We start from the raw sequence: 22528 nt of genomic DNA on the forward strand, positions 1-22528 counted from the left end.
ACTTCAAAATACAACTGTCCAGAAATAAGAATAAACAGTGCAAAACGAAAACTTGAAGGTGACTTCGAAACCTGCGAACGCAGTGGAAGGTTTACCTTGAGTCTCAGCAGCGACAGTCCACACGGCTAGCTAACGAACAAATACCTGGGTCTGCACAAAAACAAAAAAATTGCGCAGAAGAGTAGCATGAGCACACCACAGCGGTGCCCAGTAAGTATCAAGACTAACCTCGGTGAAGTAGTGACGAGGACTAGTCAAGACACCCACTGGTCTAATAAACTGAACAAGCATAAGTATAGGGATGACAGAACATGACATCTATCTAAGGACCCGCGATATGGCTAACGACATAGCAACTGCAATAAGGAAGGGGAAAAAACATCAAGTAACAGCAGAACACCAGAATAAGACACAGAAGAATGAACTAAAACACAACCCAAATTCAAAAAAAATCACAATACAGTAAAGGCAAGTAGTAACTCAGCAGCTGCAATAGTTTTCACATCAGGTCTCAGCCAACAACCCCAATAAATTAGTCAAATCCTTCAAGTGTAAACTTCCACCCGTAAGTTTTTAAATTGAGGTCTTTAGAATATAATCTTTTCCAATAAGAAATTATTTTTGAAATATACTTCTTTCAAATAAATATCTTTCAATTATAGTTCTTTCAAGATAAAACCTTTCAAATATAAACTTTTCAAATAATTAGCCTTCAAACATAGTTCTTTCAAGATAAATACTTTTCAAGTATACCCCTTTCAAACAAATATCTTCAAACATAATTCCTTCAAGATAAATACTTTTCAAATATAAACTTTTCAAGTAATATCCTTCGAGTATAAGTCACTCTGTGACACCTAAGCATGGAAGATTAGCAGCTCCGAACACAGATATAACCACATGGAAAATCTACCGGGATATCGTCCCGTAGTCCCGAATCAATTATGCAGTATTGGAGAGGGGGGGGGGGGGAGGGATCTCCCAGAATACGTCTGTAGTCCCAAAATAAATATGCAGTACTAGGGGATCTCCCGGAATACGTCCGTAGTCCCAAAGTAAATATGCAGTGCTGGGGGATCTCCCGGAATACGTCCGTAGTCCCAAAATAAATATGCAGTGCTGGATCTCCCGGAATACGTCCGTAGTCCCAAAATAAATATGCAGAGTTGGATCTCCCGAAATACGTCCGTAGTCCCAAAATAAATATGCAGTGCTGGGGGATCTCCCGGAATACGTCTGTATTCCCAATTTAAATATGCAGCGCAAACAAGAGAGATAACAACTATAACACTACAGAAACCTCGTACATCACCACAACGAGTACAGAAGCAACAATGACATAAATGCAAAGTAAGACAAGCAAATCAGCTCAAGAATTTAAATCACAAGAACGGTATAACTCATTTACAAGGAATAACCACAATAAAGAATGCTAGGCACAAGGAGAACAACTTAACAAGGGAAAACAAAACAAAAATATAGCAACGATTCCACAATATTCGAGTCAACAATAAGAAGCCAGCACGAGTCAGATAGTTCCAAATAATGGCAAGTCAACTAAGATATAGGTTATATAAACTCCTTTTGAGGTTGAAAAATTACGAGAAATATTCAACAATTCAAATAAGGATAAGCAGCGGAAGATAATCATAACTCCAATTAAGACTAAACAATTTTAGGATGAGAAAATAATGATTTCAATTAAAGATAAGCAGTTATGAAAAATATAGCACGACGATAAAAGAGGTAAAATCTTTGGTTAAGTTGAATAAGGGTCAAATAGATAATAAGAGTGAATCCTAAAGCAATTATCTCTAATCAAAGCATGTAGAGGTGAAACTAGCAAATAGGAATTGAAACGTATCAAAAACAACATCATACACGGTGAATATAAGGACATAAGAACCCTAAAAGGTCAACTTTCCACAAATAAATCCGAGCACGCACTCGTCACCTCACGTACACAGACTACAATCACATAGATGACTCAAATCATAAAGGGTAGTTCCCTCCACAAGGTTAGGCAAGATACTTACCTCGAGTCAAGCTCAATCAATCCGTAAGAATGCCCTTTCCACGAATATCCAGCTCTGAATGGCCCAAATCTAGCCAAAAGCAATTACATATCATAATTACAACAATAATAGTCCCGTCTAATTAACGAAATCAACATTTTAACAAAAATTCCGAAATTAACTCAAAATCGCCCGTAGGGCCCACTTATCGAAATCGGATCAAAGTTGTAAAATACGAAAGCTCATTCACTCACGAGTTTACCCATATCAAATTTACTAAAATCCGACACCAAAATCTCAATCAAACCCCCAAAATTCGGCCTAAGAACTTTTCTCAATTTTCACCCCAAATTCGAATTTAAACGATGAATTTGAGCATAGATTAGTGAAATATAACCATAAGGGAGTTAGGAATCATTACCCAAAAACTTCCTCCGAAAATATCTCCAAATTCCGCCTTCTACCGAGCTCTCAATCAAATTTGTTAAGTGAACTTCAAACCCTCGAATCTGCCCTTTTTCTACCCAGTTATTCTGCATCTGTGGACCTTGGGTCGCACCTGCGGAATTTCCTTCGTAGGTGCGGAAACGACTTAAGAGGGTTGGGTCTGCTTCTGTGGAAAAAAGGTCTGCGGTATTTCCCTTCGCACCTGTGACCCCTGACCACACATCCCAGATCCACTTTTGCGCTTGCCTCTCTGCATGTGCGATCACGCACCTGCGGTCTCTCCACCGCAGGTGCGAAAATGACAGATGCCTGAAGACTTCAGCAGCAACACAAATCCAACTTTTGATCCGTTAAGCACTCAAAACTCATCCGAGCCCCCCGTGACCTCAACCAATTATACCAACCAATCCTAAAAAACCATACGAACTTAGTCGAGCCCTTAAATCACATCAACTAATGCTAAAATCATGAATCACCTTCCAATTCAAACTTAAAGAACTTGAAACTTCAAATTCCTATAACCGATGCCGAAACCTATCAAACCACGTCCGAATGACCTCAAATTTTTCACGCAAGTCACAAATGACACTACGAACCTACAAACACTTTCGGAAATCCATTCCGATCTCGATATCAAAATTTTCCACTATCGGCAGAAATCGCCGAAAATCTAACTTTCGTCAATTCAAGCCTAAATCTACTACAGACCTCCAAAACACATTCCGGATGAGCTACTAAGCTCAAAATCACTCAACGGAGCTAACGGAGTTGACAGAATTTCATTCTGGATCTGTCTTCACACAGTTCCGACTACAGTCCAAATTATAAGACTTAAGCTCTCATTTAGGGATTAAGTGTCCCAAATCACTTCGAATCACCCGATAATTGAATTTAACCACGCACGCAAGTCAAGGCATATAATACAAAGCTGCTCAGGGCCTTATGCCGCCAGACAGGATTTAAATTCTCAAAACGACCGGCCGGGTCATTACAAAATCCTGACACCTAACCTGTTTTGGTGTGAAAGTAGCTAGTAGCTACATTGTCGGCCTTGACCACGAACTTCGACCCGAGCAAATAATGTCGCCATGTACGAAGGCAATGCATAATGGTAGTTATGTCCTTCTCTTTCACCGTGTAACGCCGCTCTGTCTCATTTAATTTGTGGCTCTCAAATGCTATGGAATGCTTATCCTGCATCAAGACACCCCCAATGGCAAAATCTGAGGCATCTGTATGCACCTAAAATGTTTTGGCAAAATCAGGTAATGCCAAGACTGGCTCCTCTGTTACAGCTGCCTTGAGGCCTTCAAACGCCCTTTGACAATGCTCCGTCCAAACTCATGGCTTGTTCTTCTTTAGCAACTCAGTCAATGGTGCGGCCTTTGTTGAGTAGCCACTGATGAACCGACGATAGTAGTTAACAAGGCCAAGGAAGGATCTCAACTCAGTTACCTTTATAGGTGCCTCCCACTCCTGGATAGCAAGTACCTTAGCCTCGTCCATGCGTAGCTTGCCATTGCTAATGATATGGCCTAAGAAGTTCACCTTTGATTGTGCCAACTCGTATTTCTCCCTCTTTATGTATAGACCGTTCTCCCGCAAGACTTGGAAAACCTTCCTTAAGTGTTCCATGTGCTCCTCCAAGGTGTTGTTGTAGATGACTATGTCGTCTATGTAGACTACCACAAACTGATCAAGGTAAGGATAAAAAATCTTATTCATAAGGGTACAAAATGTGGCTGGTGCATTGGTTAAGCCGAAGGGCATCACCAACCACTCAAAGGCTCCATATCTCGTCACACATGCTATCTTCAACTCATCCCCTTTTACAATGCGAACCTGGCAGTAGACCTTGCGAAGATCCACCTTGGTAAACTACTTGGCTTGCCCAAAGTCTATTGAACAAGTCAGCAATGAGCGGGGTCGGGTACTTATTCTTCACTGTGACCTTATTAAGTGCTCGGTAGTATATGCACAAGCGCCTCAATCCATCCTTCTTCTTCTGGAACAATACTGGTGCGCCGAAAGGTGCCTTTGATGGGCGAATATGACCAATATCTAGTAGCTCTTTCAATTGTTTCCTGATCTCCTCTAGCTCGGGCGGTGCTATACGATATGCGGCAAATGTGGGTGGCTTAGCCCCTGGCTCCAACTCAATCTTGTGATCCACCTCTCGCCTAGGCGGTAAGGGCTTAAGCAACTCCTCGGGCATGGTATCTTTGTTTTCCTCAAGCAACTTCTTTATGCAAGGTGACGGTGTCTCTTGAAAGCTCTTGTCTTCCTCCAGACTTGCGATGGTTCCCACGAACGTCGGCTCCCCCTTCTTGATCCCCTTGAAAACCTGCATAGCTGAAAGTTGTGCTTGGCTCTGTCCGTGTGGCATAGTCACTGTAGGTACCATGCAAAATCCTTCTCGCTCCATAGCCAACAGACGTTGGAGGTAGGGGTTGATCAAAGTATGACAATGTCTAAAGAACATTTTCCCCAATATGATGTCAAAGATATCCATAACGGTTAAGGTAAAGTTTGTCATACCTTTCCAAGTTCCCAATTTGACACCAACTCCCTTAGCTACCCTATGAGCATTCTGTACCTCGGCATTCACGGTCTTGACGCGAGAGTTGGTTGGAGCAAGCTTCAATTCTAGTCTCTTTGAGGCAGCCTCAGTCACGAAATTATGAGTTGCTCCAGTATCCACGATTGCACGAGCAGGCTTGTTGTTTATGGTGAGATTCACGTACTGATTGCCATTATCGGTAGGTTGGATAGATTACTTTGTGACAGCACTGCATAATTCGATCATACCCAACTGTGCGGTTCTCGAACTCTCTCCTTACGACTGCTCATTCCGTTCACGGAAAATGGCACTAAGGCCTTTTAGGTCAGGACAATTCTTGAAGTTTTGCGGCCCTCCGCATATGTAACATCCTTTCTTCTCGGCCTGTGCCTTGTTCTCGGCGTAGCCCTGATGGCCATTCAACTTTTTGGAATCTTGAGTCTTGTAATATTGTTGTTGTATCTCCTTGCCTTTGCCACGGTCTCCCCCACATTTGACATTGTTAACCTTTGATTCTTTGCCTTTGCCTTTGTCGTGCTTGTCATGCCTGAAATCCATCAATGATTCAGTCTCCACTATGGCTTGGTCTATATCTACGACTTGCCGACGTTGCAACTCCTGTTTAGCCCAATTTTACAATCCGTCCATGAAGTGGAACAACAAGTCATCATTGGTTAGGTTGGGGATTTTGAAGCATAAGGGTAGTGAACACCTTGACATAGACACGTATGCTCCATGTTTGCTTCAACTCCCTAAGGTTGCGCCTTGCCTCGTACAAGACATTGTTTGGAAAGAACTGTCGCTTGAACTCGGCTTTGAACTAATCCCACGTGCTAATAGTATATTGACCTTTATCCACACCGGCTATCTTCTTTTTCCACTATAGCATGGCAGTCTCTGAGAGGTACAACACTGTAGTGTTGATCATGGCCTCGTCGTCCCTCACTTTGCCGTGCCTGAAGTAGTTCTCCAAGTGCCAAAGGAAGTTTTCCACTTCTTGTGCATTACAAACACTTTTGAACACCGGGAGTTTGGGAGCCTCAATCTTGGCCTTCCTCGTCACCACAACATTGATGGCTGCCTCGGTCACGCCAGTACTAACATGCTCCTCGAGTGACTCTATCTTTTCCTTCATAGCATCGATAGTATTCAAAGCCTCCATTAGTCTGCACTCTAAGGTAGTGATGGTTTGCCTTAGCTCCATCTCGGTCTGTGTATGCCCCTCCAAGTCATTTCAGATACTCTCAATCTCTTTAAGAGTGTGCCCCTCAAGAACACTAAAGGTGCCTTCCACCTTCCCCAAACGTTGTCCAGAGATCTCCACGGCGTCCATCCCCACATTCATCTTCATCACCCACTCTTTACCGAGCGAGACGTCCTCGGGAAGGATCTCCACTTCATCCTCGCTCGCCTCAGTGGCAGATGGTTCTTGGGATGTAAGCCCTTCATTTGACACAACCTCGGGTGGCACCTCCTGGCTCTTGTTGGTGGCATTCCTCTTTTTGTTACGGCCACTCTTGCTAGCAACATCTTGGATGGCGTTGACTTGGGTGTTGACAGCGTTAATTTCTCCGTCGTTCGTCATTCCCTTAGTTGCAACCTTTGCTCTGATACCACGTTGTCACGTCCTTAGTCATGAACTAAGTACACGTGCGACACTTGACAACTCGCTTACGATCTTGCACAACTTGCTCACGTTCTTGCTATGCCAAGTCAGCCTTACTACACTCAAGATCGCTAAGAGAATGGTAGAAAGAACACAAGAGAATTGTTAAAGAGAGCTTTGTATTAGAGAGAACTTGAATTGTTTGCTTGGTGAAATACAAATGAATGACCCCCTTTATATACTACTCTACTGGGGGCTAGTGTGTAAATATTAATTGTTATACAAGTCCTTAATATTTACAAGATAAGGGCTTTCTTTAGAATTCTCTACAAGCCTAGAAGATTTCAAGGACTTTCCTAGCAAATCCATAGGGATCTAGGTTCTTCCAAAGGAAATGTCCATACTTCTCTAGAATCTTCTCACAAATGATAGCCTTTCTCCTATGTAAACTTCCATATGACATTAATATATGCCAAATGGCACCTATGTGGCATGATGGCATGGTGGGTCATCACAATATGATCAATAATCATCACTTTTAAGAACTCACACTTTTTTCCTTTAACTTTTATTTTATAACTCAAACTAATTTGTTAATATATATATATATATATATATATATATATATATAAAGGGCCAAATATACTCCTCTACTTTCGAAAATGGTCTAAGAATATCCCTCGTTATACTATTGGGTTATCTATACCCCTACAGTCATACTTTGGGTTCAAATATACCCCTCATTTAAATGGAGGGACACGTGTCATCGTCCTGTTGGTCAATTCTAAATATATCCTAATTAATTAAAAAACCCATTATCCATACCCGAAAATTATTATTTTTTTTGTAAAAACTGGAAAAAACTAAAAAATTTTTTTACTAAAAACTGAAAAAGAACAAAAATATTTTTTTTTTCAGTTTTTACAAAAACACTGCTTTAGAAAAAACTGAAAAATATTTTCTAAAATAATATTTTTGAAAAAACTGATAAAAAATAAAGCTGAAAATTAATTTTCTAAAGCAATATTGTTTGTAAAAAATGGAAAAATCTGAATGTTTTTTTATTAAAAGCCGAAAAAATGAAATTATTTTTTTTCCACTTTTTACAAAAAAACTGCTTTAAAAAAAGCTGAAAAATATTTTCTAAAATAATATTTTTGCAAAAACTGAAAAAACAAATATTTTCTTTTTTTCATTTTTTAGTTAAAAAAAATCATTTTTTCAGTTTTTAGTAAAATTGTTTTTTTAGTTTTTTCGAGTTTTTACAAAAAAAAAATATATTTTTTGGGTATGGATAATGTGTCTTTTTAATTAATTAGGAGATATTTAGAATTGATGAACAAGACGATGACACGTGTTCCTCCGTTTAAATGAGAATTATATTTGAACTCAAAGTATGACGGTAGGTGTATAGATAACCCAACAGTATAACGAAGGTTATTCTTAAACCATTTTCGAAACTAAACGTGTATATTTGGCCCTTTGCAGATATATATATATATATATATATATATATATATATATATATATATATATATATATATATATACACACACTATTCCCTGCCAACTCTTTGCCACCTAGCACAAGATTCTCCTCGTTGGTGCCCAGTAAGCATTCTTCTAATAATTTCTTATTCATTAGTACTTCACCTCTTTTCCCCAACATTTGCTTTCTACAAATCAATCCTAAAAAAAAAAAGCAGTATCTTTTGCTACAAGGTGCTAATTAAATCGTTAAATATGTACATATAATCTTTTTGATGTTGTAAATTTCTCATTATATCCTCCAATTTGCAATTTTTGAGCAATTTTTAAAGAACCCCAAGATGGGAAACTCTATGATAGTTGCCTGCAAGAATGGTAATTGTAAGTAGTATAATTTTTATCTTTTTTATGTTTAGGTTTTCTTTATTTTTGCTTGTAATTGTATGGACAATTTGGGTTTTATGTTTTAATAACAGGGGATTCTTCATTGGAGGAGCTAGACTCTTATTTTCCTGTTAAAACAGAATGTCAAGCTGATGTCCCCAAGACTCTTTTCAGACCGAAGGTGTGTTGAAACTTATCATTTTTTCATGGTTTTGTTATTCATTTATTCTATATTTTGCTTATATGCACAATTCTAGATAAACAAAGGAGGTTGTTGTTAGGGGCGGATCTAGAATTTAGATTTAATGAGTTAAACCTTTTCGTAGCATTGACTTCATTGCACTTTTGAAATTATGGGTTCAAAATTTAAATATTTGTTGAAGTTTTACTAATTTACCACATATGGTTTGCTTATATACATAACTCCAGGTAAAAAGAGGAGGTTGAAGTTAGAGGCGGATCTAGAATTTAGATTTTATGAGTTAAACCTTTTAAGTTTCGCAGCATTGAATTCATTGTGCTTTTAACATTAAGGGTTCACAATTTAATATTTGTTAAAATTTTACTGATTTACCACATATATTTTGCTTAGATACACAACTCTAGATGAAAAAGGAGGTTGTGGTTAGAAATGGATCCAAAATTTAGATTTGATGAGTTAAACCTTTTAAGTTTCGTAGCATTGAATTCATTATACTCTCAAAATGATGGGCTCAAAATTTAATATTTGTTGAAATTTTACTAATTTACCACATATATTTTGCTCATATGCAAAACTCTAGATAAAAAGAGGAGGTTGTGCTTAGAAGCCGATCCAAATTTTAGATTTGATGAATTCGTTTCAAGTTAAACCTTTTAAGTTTTGTAGCATTGAATTCGTTACACTTTCGAAATTATGGCTCAAAATTTATTATTTGTTGATATTTTACTAATTTATCACATATATTTTGCTTATATGCACAACAACAACAACAACAAAAAAAAAAAAAAAATCAAGTGAATTCTCACGAGTGGGGTCTGGGGATGGAAGGGTGGAAAGACTTTTTTCGATAGACCCTCGGCTAAAGAAAGGATGAAGGGAAGTGAAGGCAGTAAGTATTAACAACAACAAGAGAAAAGAAGAAAACTGAAGCCAAAAGAACAATTATACGCTAGTTAGTAATGACAATCTAAGAATAAAAGACAACATACTAATACTAATGCTATCGAACAATTATACGCTATGTAGTAAAACCAATCTAAGAATAAGTTTATATGCACAATTCCAGATAAAAAGAGGAGATTCTGGTTAGGGGAAGATCTAGAATTTAAATTTGATGAGTTAAGCCTTTTAAGTTCTTACAATTGAATTCATTACACTTTTGAAATTGTGGGCTCAAAATTTAATATTTGTTGAAATTTTACTAATTACTCTATAGTCTATTCAGTTGAACCCTGTAAACAAGGCTGCATCTGGTTATGGTAGGTTGACGGTCAGCGTTAAAATACTCTTTAAAATCAACTACTTCAGTTTTTTCTTTGATTGTTTGATTTTAGTTTTCACTTTTCTCCCCTTTGGTTGGGAGAAATATAAATCTATAATTTATCTATTAGGTCAATACCTGAATAATTGCAAAAGAAACTACAGTACATGCTTGAATACCTGAAGAAATGATTTATAATTATTTATTAAATGCTCATGATAGATTTATTCACTATGTTACCTTTGTGCACTTTCTTTTTTTGTGGGGAAGTGTTTGTTAGGTAGGAAGAACTCTCAGTGAAAAAAGATGGAATGCTGCATTCTCTCAAGAGGGTTATTTGGATATAGCAGGTGTTCTTAGACGAATCCAACGGGGGGTATACCTTTTTTTCTCTCTCTCTTGTACAATGTGTACTCTAAATAAATTCACTATGGCGCATTGTCATTTGCCTATGAACGGATACATGATCATGTCAAATGGATTGCTCTAAAACCTAAAAGATTCTACAAATTGATGGTGGTTGTTTTGGCCGAAACAACCTGGTTACATCTGTTTGTGTGGTTCCTTTGAAAATTAATTGCTACTTGGTAGAGAATCCAATTTCAGTTGTTTATTCTTCATTCTATCTTGTAATCTCTCAATTTGTGACATCGGACACCTATTAATGGACCACCTTGCTTTTATGACTGCTCCACTTTGGTACTTCATTCTGACAGTAGGTAGCCCTTTTTTTCCTGGATTTTGCACTAGTTCATGCTGTCAATTCCTTCTTGGTAACTCCAGCTTTATTAGCTTTAGATAGCATTTCCTAATCCAACGAGGGTACATCTTTTTTTTCTCTCTCTTGTACAATGCATATTCTAAATAAATCTAGTATGCCACATTGTCATTTCGTGCTAGTTCATGTTGTCGATTCCTTCTTGATAACTCCAACTTTAGCTTTTGATAGCAATTTTCTAAGATGATATGCATTCTACTTTTGGTCTCTTTCTCCTAGTTAGTCCTTTTCATGACTTTGGCCTAGTTGAACAACACTGACCCTCATACTACTTGTCATTAAGCACAAATTAATCTGCTTTTTCTGTTTTTGTTTTTGGGTGAATGCAAACAGTTCATATTTTTTTATTAATCTTTTTTGCCCCCAAGTGAGATTTTAACTTGAACCAGATTCCATTACATACTGTACATTCATCTTGTAATCTTCAATTGCCATTCAATTGCCAGACTTTTGGTGTATAATAGACCCTCATTTTGTGCAAGTGATGAACTGCTGAAGGTACGGAAAACCAAGTTCATCTTCACTTATAAAAGGATTATTCCGTTACCCATAACAAAAATAGAAGGATCATTCTGTTGATGATTTTCCAGCAATGACATCTTCATTGGGAGCCTTAATAGGAAAAATGTTTAAGGATCTTTTTGTGTTAATGGTAGAAATTTATGATGATATAAGAAGTTTTAACTGCTCTGCAAACAATAATAAAGGGGAAACAACCAGTTCTCTTATTCCCGGGCAACAATTGTTTTACCTACGCTACAATCGCTTGTTGGTTTGAATTGGACAGTTTAGAAAAGTCTTAAATTATACCAACACTTATCTGGTAAACTTATTCATGGACTGGAATAACATTGCAGTGTAGCATTGGTTAGGCTTCTATATTAGGCGGATAATCTGATCCACCATTAGCACGTCCATTGAGTTCATTATATAGAATCATTGTCTATCACCATTCACCAATACTCAATCTGCTTATTGCTGTTTAGATGGAAACTTATGTCTTAAGAAGTTTGACGCTTATTTTATTATTCTGTGAATGATAGGGGATTCATCCATCAATAAAAGGGGCTGTCTGGGAGTTCTTGCTGGGTTGTTTTGATCCCAATAGCACATTTGAGGAGAGAAATGAGCTTAGACAACGGCGAAGGTAATCTAAGTCATTTCAGCTATAGCCAAAGAGTTAAACTGGTCTAATATAGACAACAAATAATAGAAGTAAAATCAGCAATCAAAACTATAGGGGTTATGCATTGAATTTTGTTCACTTTGATGCATGAATCCATGTAACTGTCAAAGGGCCCTCGGTTTAAATTACTCCCTCCGTCCCAATTTATGTAACGATGTTTGATTGAGCACAAAGTTTAAGGAAGAAAGACAAATTTTTAGAACTTGTGGTCTAAAATGAGCTATAATATTTGTGTGACTATAAATCATCTCACTAAGGGTGAAATGAGCATTTAAAAGTTAAATTGTTACTAAATATAGAACGGTGTCATTCTTTTTAGGACTGGCTAAAAGGAAAGAGTGTCACATAAAATTGGGACGGAGGGAGTATGCAACAAATTTCTCACGCTCTATAGCTATTCCTATCAAAGGTCAACCTTATCATCTAGTTAGGTCAGGGCATCGAGGTGAACCAACTTGGACTCGGCTTGAGATTCTTGTTTAACCAAAGCTCTCCATAAGGTCAAATCCAAGCTTGAGCCAAGTGCCTTAGTTTTAGCTCGGTTTAGTTAATGTTCTTATTAAAAGGACCCTTCGCTACAGGTTGCTAGTGGAAATTAACCCCTTGATCATTAAATTCTCCAATATCTCGATTCTTGAGTCTTGACATTAGATTGAAAATGGGTGTTGCGAAACAGTTAAATGTGTATTAAATATTATTAGACCTGACTCCCAAGGGAAATAAGAAGAGTGAAGTAAAAATATGTTATTGCCTGGAAAACAAAATTTATAACAGGATACTGTCACTATCAGCGGAAAACACACCCGTGCCTTCTTTTTCCTCCTCATAGCGGTTTTTTTCCTTTGGTAAATTTCTTACAACCTATTTATGAGTGGCCTAAAAATCTGAATTTGTATCCTCAGAGAGCAGTATGCTGCATGGAAATCTGAATGCCAAAAGATTGTACCTTTAATTGGCAGTGGAAAATTTACCACAAATGCTATAGTCACTGATGATGGCCAACCTAAAGAGCATGCGAACACTTCCAGTGATGTACAAGATACTAACAGTGCCCTGCCAGTCAATAATGGCGTTTGTGACAAGAAAGTAATTCAGTGGAAGCTTAACTTGTCCCAAATTGGTTAGTACTCGTGCCACTAGTATTCTCTAGTTTTAATATGCTAACTTTATACATTCTATAATTCCTGTGGAGGTCCCTATATCTATTTCTCTAGCTGTATCTCTGTCTGTCTCTCAGAAAAACTTGAATGTCAATTGTACATTCTCTTTCCAGTTCATCTGTTAATATTTTTCGTTCATGTCCTCAAATGCTTTCCAGTTTGAACATTTAATTCCCAATAATCGACTGTTATCCCACTTTGCTCTTCATGAATTATGCTTTTACGACTAAACTTAAATAGTCAACATAACAATTACTTTGACGTAGTTCCTAGTTGTGCAGAATATAACCAAATTTATTATTCTAAACATGTTTGCTCCCTACCCCCACCCACCCCCATTGGATATGGTAATTGAGATGAAGGGATTGATACATGCAATATTGCTATTCCAATACAGTAATTATGTGTGAAAAATTTGTGTCAATTAGTCATTGTGTAGTTCAATGAAATTCAGATGCGGGGGAGGAAGAATTGAATGTTGGAGGAGCGTTTAGATTTAGAATGAGCGACTCAACCTTTTGACATTTCTTTGGAGCTGGTCATTTATCACTACGAGCTGCTACAAAATACAGATGAAAGGCCATAAAATGTTTTGGTTAGAGAGATGTGCTATGTTCAACAAATGATGAGACAATGACATCTTTTACTTCATTGTTAGTTGGTGTACTCTAGATGCTGAGTTAAAGAGGGAACATGTCACTTAGAGAGATAATAAGTGGCGAAAAAAGTGAAATTGCAATCTCCTTGTGGAATAGATGTTATTGCTTAGTGCACTATTGTTTGGCTTTGGTAAGGAAGCCAGTTCATCAATTGTAGACTGATTTTCCTGACAATATCTAAAACTGTAATGGCTTGTGATGTTGCTTTAGGTCTGGATGTTGTTCGCACTGATCGTGCTCTTGTATTTTATGAGAATCAAGCTAATCAGGCAAAACTCTGGGACGTGCTTGCTGTCTATGCATGGATGGATAAAGATATTGGTTATGTTCAAGGTATTATAACAGTATTTTAGAAACTAATAATAATATCAAAGCCATTCATAAAACCTTTTTATCTGCACAGGAATGACAGACATTTGCTCCCCAATGGTTATTCTACTTGAGAATGAAGCAGATGCATTCTGGTGCTTCGAACGTGCAATGCGTAGATTGGTATGCCTTTATTGTTTCTATTCATGGTTGTTACCAACCTAAAATAAATAAATAAATAAACAAATAAATGCGTTCTTTCTCTAACATCTTAAGATTTTAGATGAGATTGTCACAAAATTCAAAATGTCATAAGAGAAAAGTTGAAGTCTTAAGTTCAAGTCTCACTGCCGCTCGCTATAAAATAAAGAACTTTGATGTGCTTGGCTCGAGAGAAAAATGTGAGAGGACGTGTTGCAAACCTAAAATGGATAAATATGGCCCCAATAAACTTGCACATATATTTATGTGCTTTAGTAACTCTTTCTAAAAACTTGTTCAATGTTTTTGCTAATTATTTCCTATGTTTCTGCCATTACTGAACATATAACAAGTCCATGTCTGCTTCATCAACAGCGAGAAAATTTCAAGTGCACCACAAATTCGATAGGAGTGCAATCTCAACTAAGTACCCTTGCACAAATTGTTAAAACTGTTGATCCGAAGCTTCATCAACACCTTGGTAAGAGGTTGCTTTTCTTTATATATTTTCAGTAGCTATTCCCATGTAAGAAGTAGAGAACACAATGTCTTGTCAACGCTGTTAATTTACCTAGCATGCCATATCATATAGTTCTCGGTATTAGATAGATAAACTAATATCTAATATAGGTCTTAGTAAAAAAGTTTGGGCTTTTTGTGAGTTAGAGCACTTTGTATTGTAGAGAAACTTAACTTATTTCTGTTAGAGGTTGCACAACGTGGTTTATATGTATGCTTCAGCTTGTGCTTTTATCCTGTCTCATTCCACGGTAGTTTAATTGGCTCCCCTTCTTCACATTATGTGACTTGATCCTAGCCCGCGATGTATTCTGATGATATGTTCTATAAAATCGTGATTTATCTTGTTAAGCTCTTAATGCATGCAGTCCAAGTTTGTTATTGACTACCGCAAGACGTACATATTGTACTTGAAGTGATGCAGGCAATATAAACACGTTGTTTAGCACCTATCAAAAAATTAATTAAATTAAATCATCTAGCAGTCCTTTTGCAGATTCTGATGGATAATTTGAATGTCTGTATTGTTTATTAAGTTGGGGCCAAACTCGCATATCATAACGTTAATCATTGTAAAGAATGGATTTTCCATGTTAAAAACAGCCCTCATATATGTTGTTTGGGACATTGGGGATAGTGCAAAATATTCATGGAAATATCTTGGCAATCTAAATTGTTAAAATCACAAACTGCAATCTTGACCAGAGTCTAAAATAGGGAGGAGAAAGTCTAAAATAGAGCTAACTCTCTTTCTCTCACTCACCGACTTCAATTGTAATTGGCAGAGGAGTTAGATGGTGGAGAATATCTATTTGCGTTACGCATGCTGATGGTACTTTTCCGCAGAGAGCTCTCATTTATCGATGCACTCTATCTTTGGGAGGTGAGAAGCAAACTTCTTTTCACATTATTGTTTGGTAGACAGACAAAAATATTGCAAAATAGTTTGGCCTGGTCTTTGGTGTAACTGACTGAAGTGAGACTCTATTCTTTGCTTTGCTTTTAAGAGACATGATTGTTTTAGAGAAAAAGCATACCCCTACTCGTGTTTACACAAATCCAATAAACATATGACATGTGTATTTGCATATAATGTTATCACTTAATCATAGTTAATTTAATACACATTCTCATCTCAATTTTATGACTAACCATAATAAACTGATACAGTTTGGTTAAACACTGGGTATGAGTAATTTTGTTCCATTGTTTTACTTGGCAAATTCTTAACTTCTCACAATAAAAGTTACTCAACTTGGCAATCTGTGCTTTTTGTGTTTTAGAAGAGTATCACATAAATTAGTTTGACATAAAGGACGAGGGTATTTGTATCTTCAACTGTGAAACAGGACGAGTGATGAGCAATTGTAGGTTGGAATTATTTTAGTTTTCTAACTGATATTACTTTTGTACATACTTCATTCAGGTGATGTGGGCCATGGAGTACAACCCAAAGAGATATTCATTGTATGACAACACACGGGAACAACTTCCCGAGCTAGTATATGATGGTAAAGTAAATGATAAGCAGCTAAAGCAGTATGGCAAATTTGAGAGGAAAAAAGTGAGAACTGGTGCAATAAAACAGAATGATGCCCTTGCCATTTTCCTAGTTGCAAGTGTTCTTGAGACGAAGAAAAAGCAGCTAATGAAAGAGGCAAAGGGCCTAGATGATGTTGTCCAGGTCTCGTTTCAATCTCTCCCCTTGTCCGTGTAATCCACATTATTGTATCTCTTTGGTCCTGACAGCGACATCTTTTCCAGATTGTGGGTGAGATAACTGGGAATTTGGATGCAAAGAAAGCACTAAATAAGGCTCTGAAGGTTCATAAGAAGTACTTGAACAAGGCAAGTTTCTTTATTCACCGTTCTCTGCTTCACCCCCCCCCCCCCCCCCAAACACACACACACCCCTCAAAGAAAAAAGGAAAAAGAAGAAAGGATTTAAGTTATTACTCTGACAGGTATAGAATTTTTACACTAGCAAATGTTTTTTAACCAATTGTAGTAGGTTATTTGTCTTATTTTTTAGGTTACCAATCCAAATTGTTTTGGACAATTACATGTAGTTATCTTTTAGATAACTTGATAGTGTAAAAGTTCTTCTACAATGTCAGTGTATAAAAGTTAAACTCAAGAAAAAATTCGTCCCTCCGCTCCTTCAATCTGGTACATGAACATTGATATCAACATTTTAGTTGTCTCATACTATACTTAATGCAGGTCAAAAGATCCTAGTTGGAGTTGCTATTCCTCACTGCAGCGAGCACCCCCTTTGGTCAAAGTTTTGTTGTATTTTTAAAAAAAAAAAATTATATTTCCATTTTTTTCTGGTGGGAGTGATTTCTCCCTCTTTTATTGATGAGTGGTGTCTCTTCTTGAACTTGGTGTGCAGTTTCTCTTTCTACAAAGAAAGGAGCTTGTACATAATAGTTTTGATATGAAATGTACATGATGTATTTTTGGTGGTTGAAATATTTGAATCACATTCCTGAATCTGAGAATATAGGAGCATGAAATCACGGAGTTTCATTTTATCTGTATTTCTTGCAGAAATGCAGGGTAAGACTGCGTACAATAGACCCTTGTGGTCCGGCCCTTTCCCGAACCCCGCGCATAGCGGTAGCTTAGTACATCGCGCTGCCCTCTAAGTGATGTCCATCTTGGTTCTGACATTTGCGAAGGTGGAGCCACTCATCTGCAATAATTTGAAGCATGCCCCTCAACAATTGCAAATGTACAAATATACTCCTAAAACAATTGAAAAAAGTTCAAATCTTTCCCAATGCGGTTGAAAACCGTTAGTGAAAGGGGCATCTTTGAGACAAAAGGTAACGTAGGAGGCCTTCGTGGACCGATAGGTAAGACAAATTACAAATGTTAGGGATATAGTTGGACTTTTTTCCTTTTTAAAAAAAATGCATGTATTACTATATCATTGAAAAATTTAAAAGATCAAGAGAGAATCTTGTTTATTCTTTCAAAATGCATGCAGAATTGGTTTGCGATTTTAAAAGAGAACTAAGTTGTCTCGAAAGACTTAAAATATCTTATAATCTCTTGTAATAATGCAGACTTATTAGTGAAAGTATAACACAATTAAAGCAAATTAAACATGTGGTACCAACTAGTTGGAATTACAGTTTAGTCATGATTGTACGTGTACACTAGGTTCCACGCTTGCTAGGAATCTTTTTAGGAAGTCAGAATTTTCGTTAAGGGGTGTCAAAATATATAAAAGTAAACATATCAGAAAATTAAGGGAAGTCAATGCATAATATATATACATATAATTTATTTTTTACCTAACTACACAGAGTATTTTTCCCGCGAAGGGGTGTCAATTTGACACCCCTTTTCTTTAAGGTGGCTCCGCCATTACTTTCTAGTATGTTTAGAAATATGTACATTTGTGAAAATTATACCGAAATAAGTATTGAATTTGGAATGAGTTGAGTTAGCAAGGATGAAGCGAACTATGTATTAAGAATTTGTACAATCTATCTTGACTAGTTTGAGATTGATGTGTATTAGTCATTGTTTATCGTATTATTATTTTAAATAACGTTTGTTTTGATTGTTAATAAATTTTATTGTATCGTATCGTTAAATGCGCCGTTACGTAACGACGAAAAATGTCATTTTATGAAACGACGAATTTGGTGTGGTGACGTCGTTACCTCATTTTTTCCCTCTCATCTTGTCCTTCCTTATTATTAAATAATTATATTTTACTCTTTTTCTTTTTTTTAATATAATAATTCTATTTTGTATTCTATTTTTTCTTGGTAATGATGCAAACTTATTCTTCATATTGTTAGTGCGTTGCATCATGAAACGATGGTAAACGATACAATCTATTCAAACATTGTATTCATTAAACAATACAATACAATACAGTACAATATAATATACATTATGAAACGACATGTAACAACCATCCAAACAAGCTGTTAATAATTGTGGCATGTTTTTAAAGGATGATTTTTTTTTAATCCATTTGCACCCATAAAAAATATCCACAAATAAGAAAATTTCATTATTACATTTTAGTGGCTACCATGTTTAGGCTTCAAAAAGTTGTCAACTATGAAAAAGTCAGAAGACAGAGATTCTAATTAAGGACAAATATATAAAAGACTCTCCTTAAAATAATAAGTAATAGATTAAAAATAAGTAAAAAATGAATTCCCATTCCTAATTCCTAAAACTATGCTAGGCTTTCTGGTTAGGAATAACCTGCAATGCATTGCCATTGAATGACTGAAAATGTTGCTTTAACATCATTTTTCTTTATTATGATTAGAGAAGAGTCAAACCTAAATTTCTTTTAGGGTTTGAGTCCATTTTGAGTTTCCCTTTCCAAATTCAACAAATTTTTTATGTATTGCTCCATACAACAAAAGCAAATGATTGATTTTAGGTGAATTATCATCTTCTTGAAAAGCCTTTGGAAGAAGAAATAAATATTTGCACCTAAGTTGAGATGACCACAAAGGTGAAAGGCCTTCTTAAAGGCCTTAGGTACATTTCTCAAGTTTTTGGTGAGTAAATGATCTTTAATTATACAAATTTTCAATATTATTTCACATTTTCCTTTGTGGGTATTTTTGGTTTTCTTGAAAATGATTGTTCTATATGATTGGAAGAAAATGTCACTAAGTCAAGCGATCGTGCAATTGAGTAAGACTCAATTCTGAATCAGTTGAATCATTTATATTGTTGCAGATGAGGATAAAGAAAAAGAAATGCAAATTGGTTTTCCTACAGATGTAAAGCATGTTGCACATATAGGATGGGATGGTCCATCAGTTGATAATCCAAGCTGGGTAATAATTATTTTACTTCTTTTACTTGTTGTATTTCTTATGTTAACTATTCGTCTCCTATTCTTTTTTTTTTACTCGGTGTCCGATATTCATATTGGCATCCGACTAAATTCGGATTCGCAAACACTCCCTGACAAAATCTGTTCCATATCCAGGACTCGAATCCGAAATCTCTGGTTAAGGATGAAGGAGTACTTACTACTCCGCCACAACCCTTGTTGGTTATTCATCTCTTATTGAACTACTTCGTTCACCATAATCAATACAAGAAATGTATTGAATCGATTTTTTTTTAATGAATAAATCTGATTTTCAATATTTTCAATTAAATGTTTTTGGCAGATGAAAGAATTCAAATCACCAGGAGCATTTCAATCAGCTCCTTTGGTTCCTCCTCCTGGAGATCTTAAAGAAAATCCTGATATTAAATGGGTTTCTGAAGGTGTGTTACCTTTTTACCTTTGTCTTTCAATTTTTGGTAATCATCATTACACATTGTTCTTTTTTCTTATAACTCAAACCTTTATTGTATTTATCTTTTTCTAATTTATGTGATATTTTTCATGTTGAAATGATTCAATGCTCAAAAAGTTTGACACTATTATACTAATAAGGAAAAAATTTGATCTTCGTTAGAAGTTTGACTCATCTATGGCCTCGCCGTTACAATTTCTACAAATTTCAAGAATTCAGAGGCAAAATGAGACGGATAAAATATCTGCTTATATCTGGCCTTATACAAGTTGGCAAGGCTAGAAAAATGGTCGTGGGAAGGAGATGATGATTTCATATCCGAGATTGAGACACCTACAAGTCTAGACAATGCTAAAGCAATCTATAAACTAAAATTTAACTTATATAAACCGGTAATATAAAAAGTAATTCTTTACATAATAGTTGTAATTTTGTGTACCAAGTAAGTAAACATTTGTTGTAGGTTACTAATCCGCAATTTCTAAAAGTAACTTGATTGTGTATATTTTCTTACTACACTCGCACGAACTTTAAATCTTAGATTCGCCTATTATTATGAGAGGATTGATGGCGTATGTTATTTTTTTCATTCTTTTTTACAATATATCAATGGAATTGCAGATTCAAACAGAAGGTCCAGAAATGCAAATAGTTCTTCTCCAACCAAAGACATTATACCAGAAAAGCCAAGAACATCCAGGAGACATTCTACTACAGAAAATGGCACTCATGATTCTACAAACAAAGAACCTGGGACCAAATCCAGGAGTTCCAGGCGACACCATAACAAGGAAACAACGTCCGATGGTCACAAATCGAGTGAATCTTCAGCTAAAAACCACCCCGATATCCCCAAAAAATCGCGACGAAAGAAGTCCAAGGAGGATGGTTCGGCCTCTGGCTCGACTCGACCATCAAGATCCAAAGGCACTTCTTCTAGTACAGCACAAACTACAGATTCAGGTCCTGGACAGGAAAAGGAGAGTAGTGGAATTTCTAAAGAAAAACAAGAGGAGTGATAAAAACAAGAATGTATTTGAAAAGTTTTTATTTTTTTTGGCAGTTTAGTGAAATATCACAATTATTTTGAAACCACAAAAGTTTTCATTCAAAATTGTAGAGTATGTGTATAATCTAACTTTTTGATACCATGTTCATCATGTAGATTCATTTCCCATTTTCATAGACATTATTTTTCCAAAGCCTTGCAATTTCATTACTGAATTTATGAATGGTTCTTCTTGTCTCCTTGAGACAGCGATGGATTCAGGATTTGAAGTTTATGAATTCCTGCAACGACCTCGAGTTAAATTTATAAAAATAACTGATTTCAGAGTTAAATATTTATATACGTTTAGTGAATTCCTTAATACATATTATATATAGTATCTGCAGTTCTGGATACAAAAACTACTGGTTTGTGTGAATCTGTAAACGACGCTCTAAATCCGCCCTTGCTCCGAGAGCACATCATTGCCCTGCAGTGGCGCACGCATGATTTCTGCTAAGGGGTTTTAAAAAAAAATTAAAAAAAATTATAGGTAATGAAAATTGAACTAATGACCTTATAAATATTTTTAACCTCATTAACCACTAAACTATGTTTTTGCCCTGTATCCACCTTAAATGAAGAGGCTGATTCAAGACCTTAATGTACCTATCCAAAGAGGGTGTCTGCTGACAAATTCAATCATTCATGTGTTAAAATTGACAATCGATGTCACGATGCGTTCATTTCTATGACCATTTCTTTAATACTTCCGCCTCTGGGGGTCTCTTTGTAGGATACCAATGTCATGATGCGTCCATTTCTATGGCTATTTCTTTAATACTTATTGTCACACCTCCTTTTTTTCGAGGAGATAAGGGATATAAGAGTTTTTTCAATTTAAGTGACATTATTCGAAATGAGATTATTTATTTATTCAGAGTCGTCACTTGAAATAATTTATGGTGTCCCAAGTCACCGATTTATTTTAGAATCCCAAATCGAGGAAATTTGACTCTTATTTTTGGTCTGCGAACACAGAAGACGGGATAAGGAATTCTGTTAACCTGGGAGAAGGTGTGAGGCACTCCCGAGTTTTGTGGTTTTAGCACAGTCGCTTAACAATTAATACTTGGCGTAATTATCTGATTTATTACATGTTTTAAACCCATTGTGCATTTTTGTCTTTTACCGCTTTTTAATATTTATGGAATTTATTTGAACAAGTCGCGATGTCGCACACTTGTCGTTTTAGTACACATTGCAAATCGCGCCACGTGAAATGCACCCACGATTTACAACATGTTTATTTTTATTATTATTTGAAGTTATGGTCAAGTCGCGTGAAACGCGCACTTGAATTGGGGTTTACGTATCATGACTATGCCACAGGAATCGTACCCATAGTCACGATGATTTATTATTAATCGCGCCTGAATCAAGCTACGGTGTTAGAATATTAT

At 36.3% G+C, this 22528-nt stretch overlaps 2 protein-coding genes across 4 annotated transcripts; both read left to right on the forward strand.

The window, feature by feature from the left end:
• Positions 1-8274: 8274 nt before the first annotated feature.
• Positions 8275-17760, forward strand: LOC104114946 (uncharacterized). Of its 3 annotated transcripts, none has more exons than XM_070196423.1 (12): positions 8275-8496; positions 8592-8680; positions 10243-10338; positions 11784-11887; positions 12829-13046; positions 13956-14078; positions 14149-14237; positions 14631-14736; positions 15560-15657; positions 16201-16458; positions 16539-16622; positions 17328-17760. In XM_070196423.1, exons 1-12 carry the CDS (start codon positions 8457-8459, stop codon positions 17403-17405), a joined length of 1383 nt encoding a protein of 460 aa, XP_070052524.1. In that variant the 5' UTR covers positions 8275-8456; the 3' UTR covers positions 17406-17760. The 3 variants fall into 3 exon arrangements, with proteins under 3 accessions (XP_070052524.1, XP_070052525.1, XP_009623797.1); XM_070196424.1 differs by having other exon boundaries at positions 8276-8490; XM_009625502.4 differs by lacking the exon at positions 17328-17760 and adding an exon at positions 16998-17311 and having other exon boundaries at positions 8276-8496.
• Positions 17761-19073: 1313 nt separating this feature from the next.
• LOC104114945 (CRIB domain-containing protein RIC6-like) lies at positions 19074-21279 on the forward strand. The gene is made up of 4 exons (XM_009625501.4): positions 19074-19318; positions 19503-19603; positions 19946-20045; positions 20699-21279. The coding sequence occupies exons 1-4, from the start codon at positions 19261-19263 to the stop codon at positions 21094-21096; spliced, it is 657 nt and encodes a 218-aa protein (XP_009623796.1). The 5' UTR covers positions 19074-19260; the 3' UTR covers positions 21097-21279.
• Positions 21280-22528: the final 1249 nt, after the last annotated feature.

The sequence above is a fragment of the Nicotiana tomentosiformis genome, chromosome 2, assembly GCF_000390325.3.
Source record: "Nicotiana tomentosiformis chromosome 2, ASM39032v3, whole genome shotgun sequence".
Taxonomy (NCBI): Eukaryota; Viridiplantae; Streptophyta; class Magnoliopsida; order Solanales; family Solanaceae; genus Nicotiana; species Nicotiana tomentosiformis.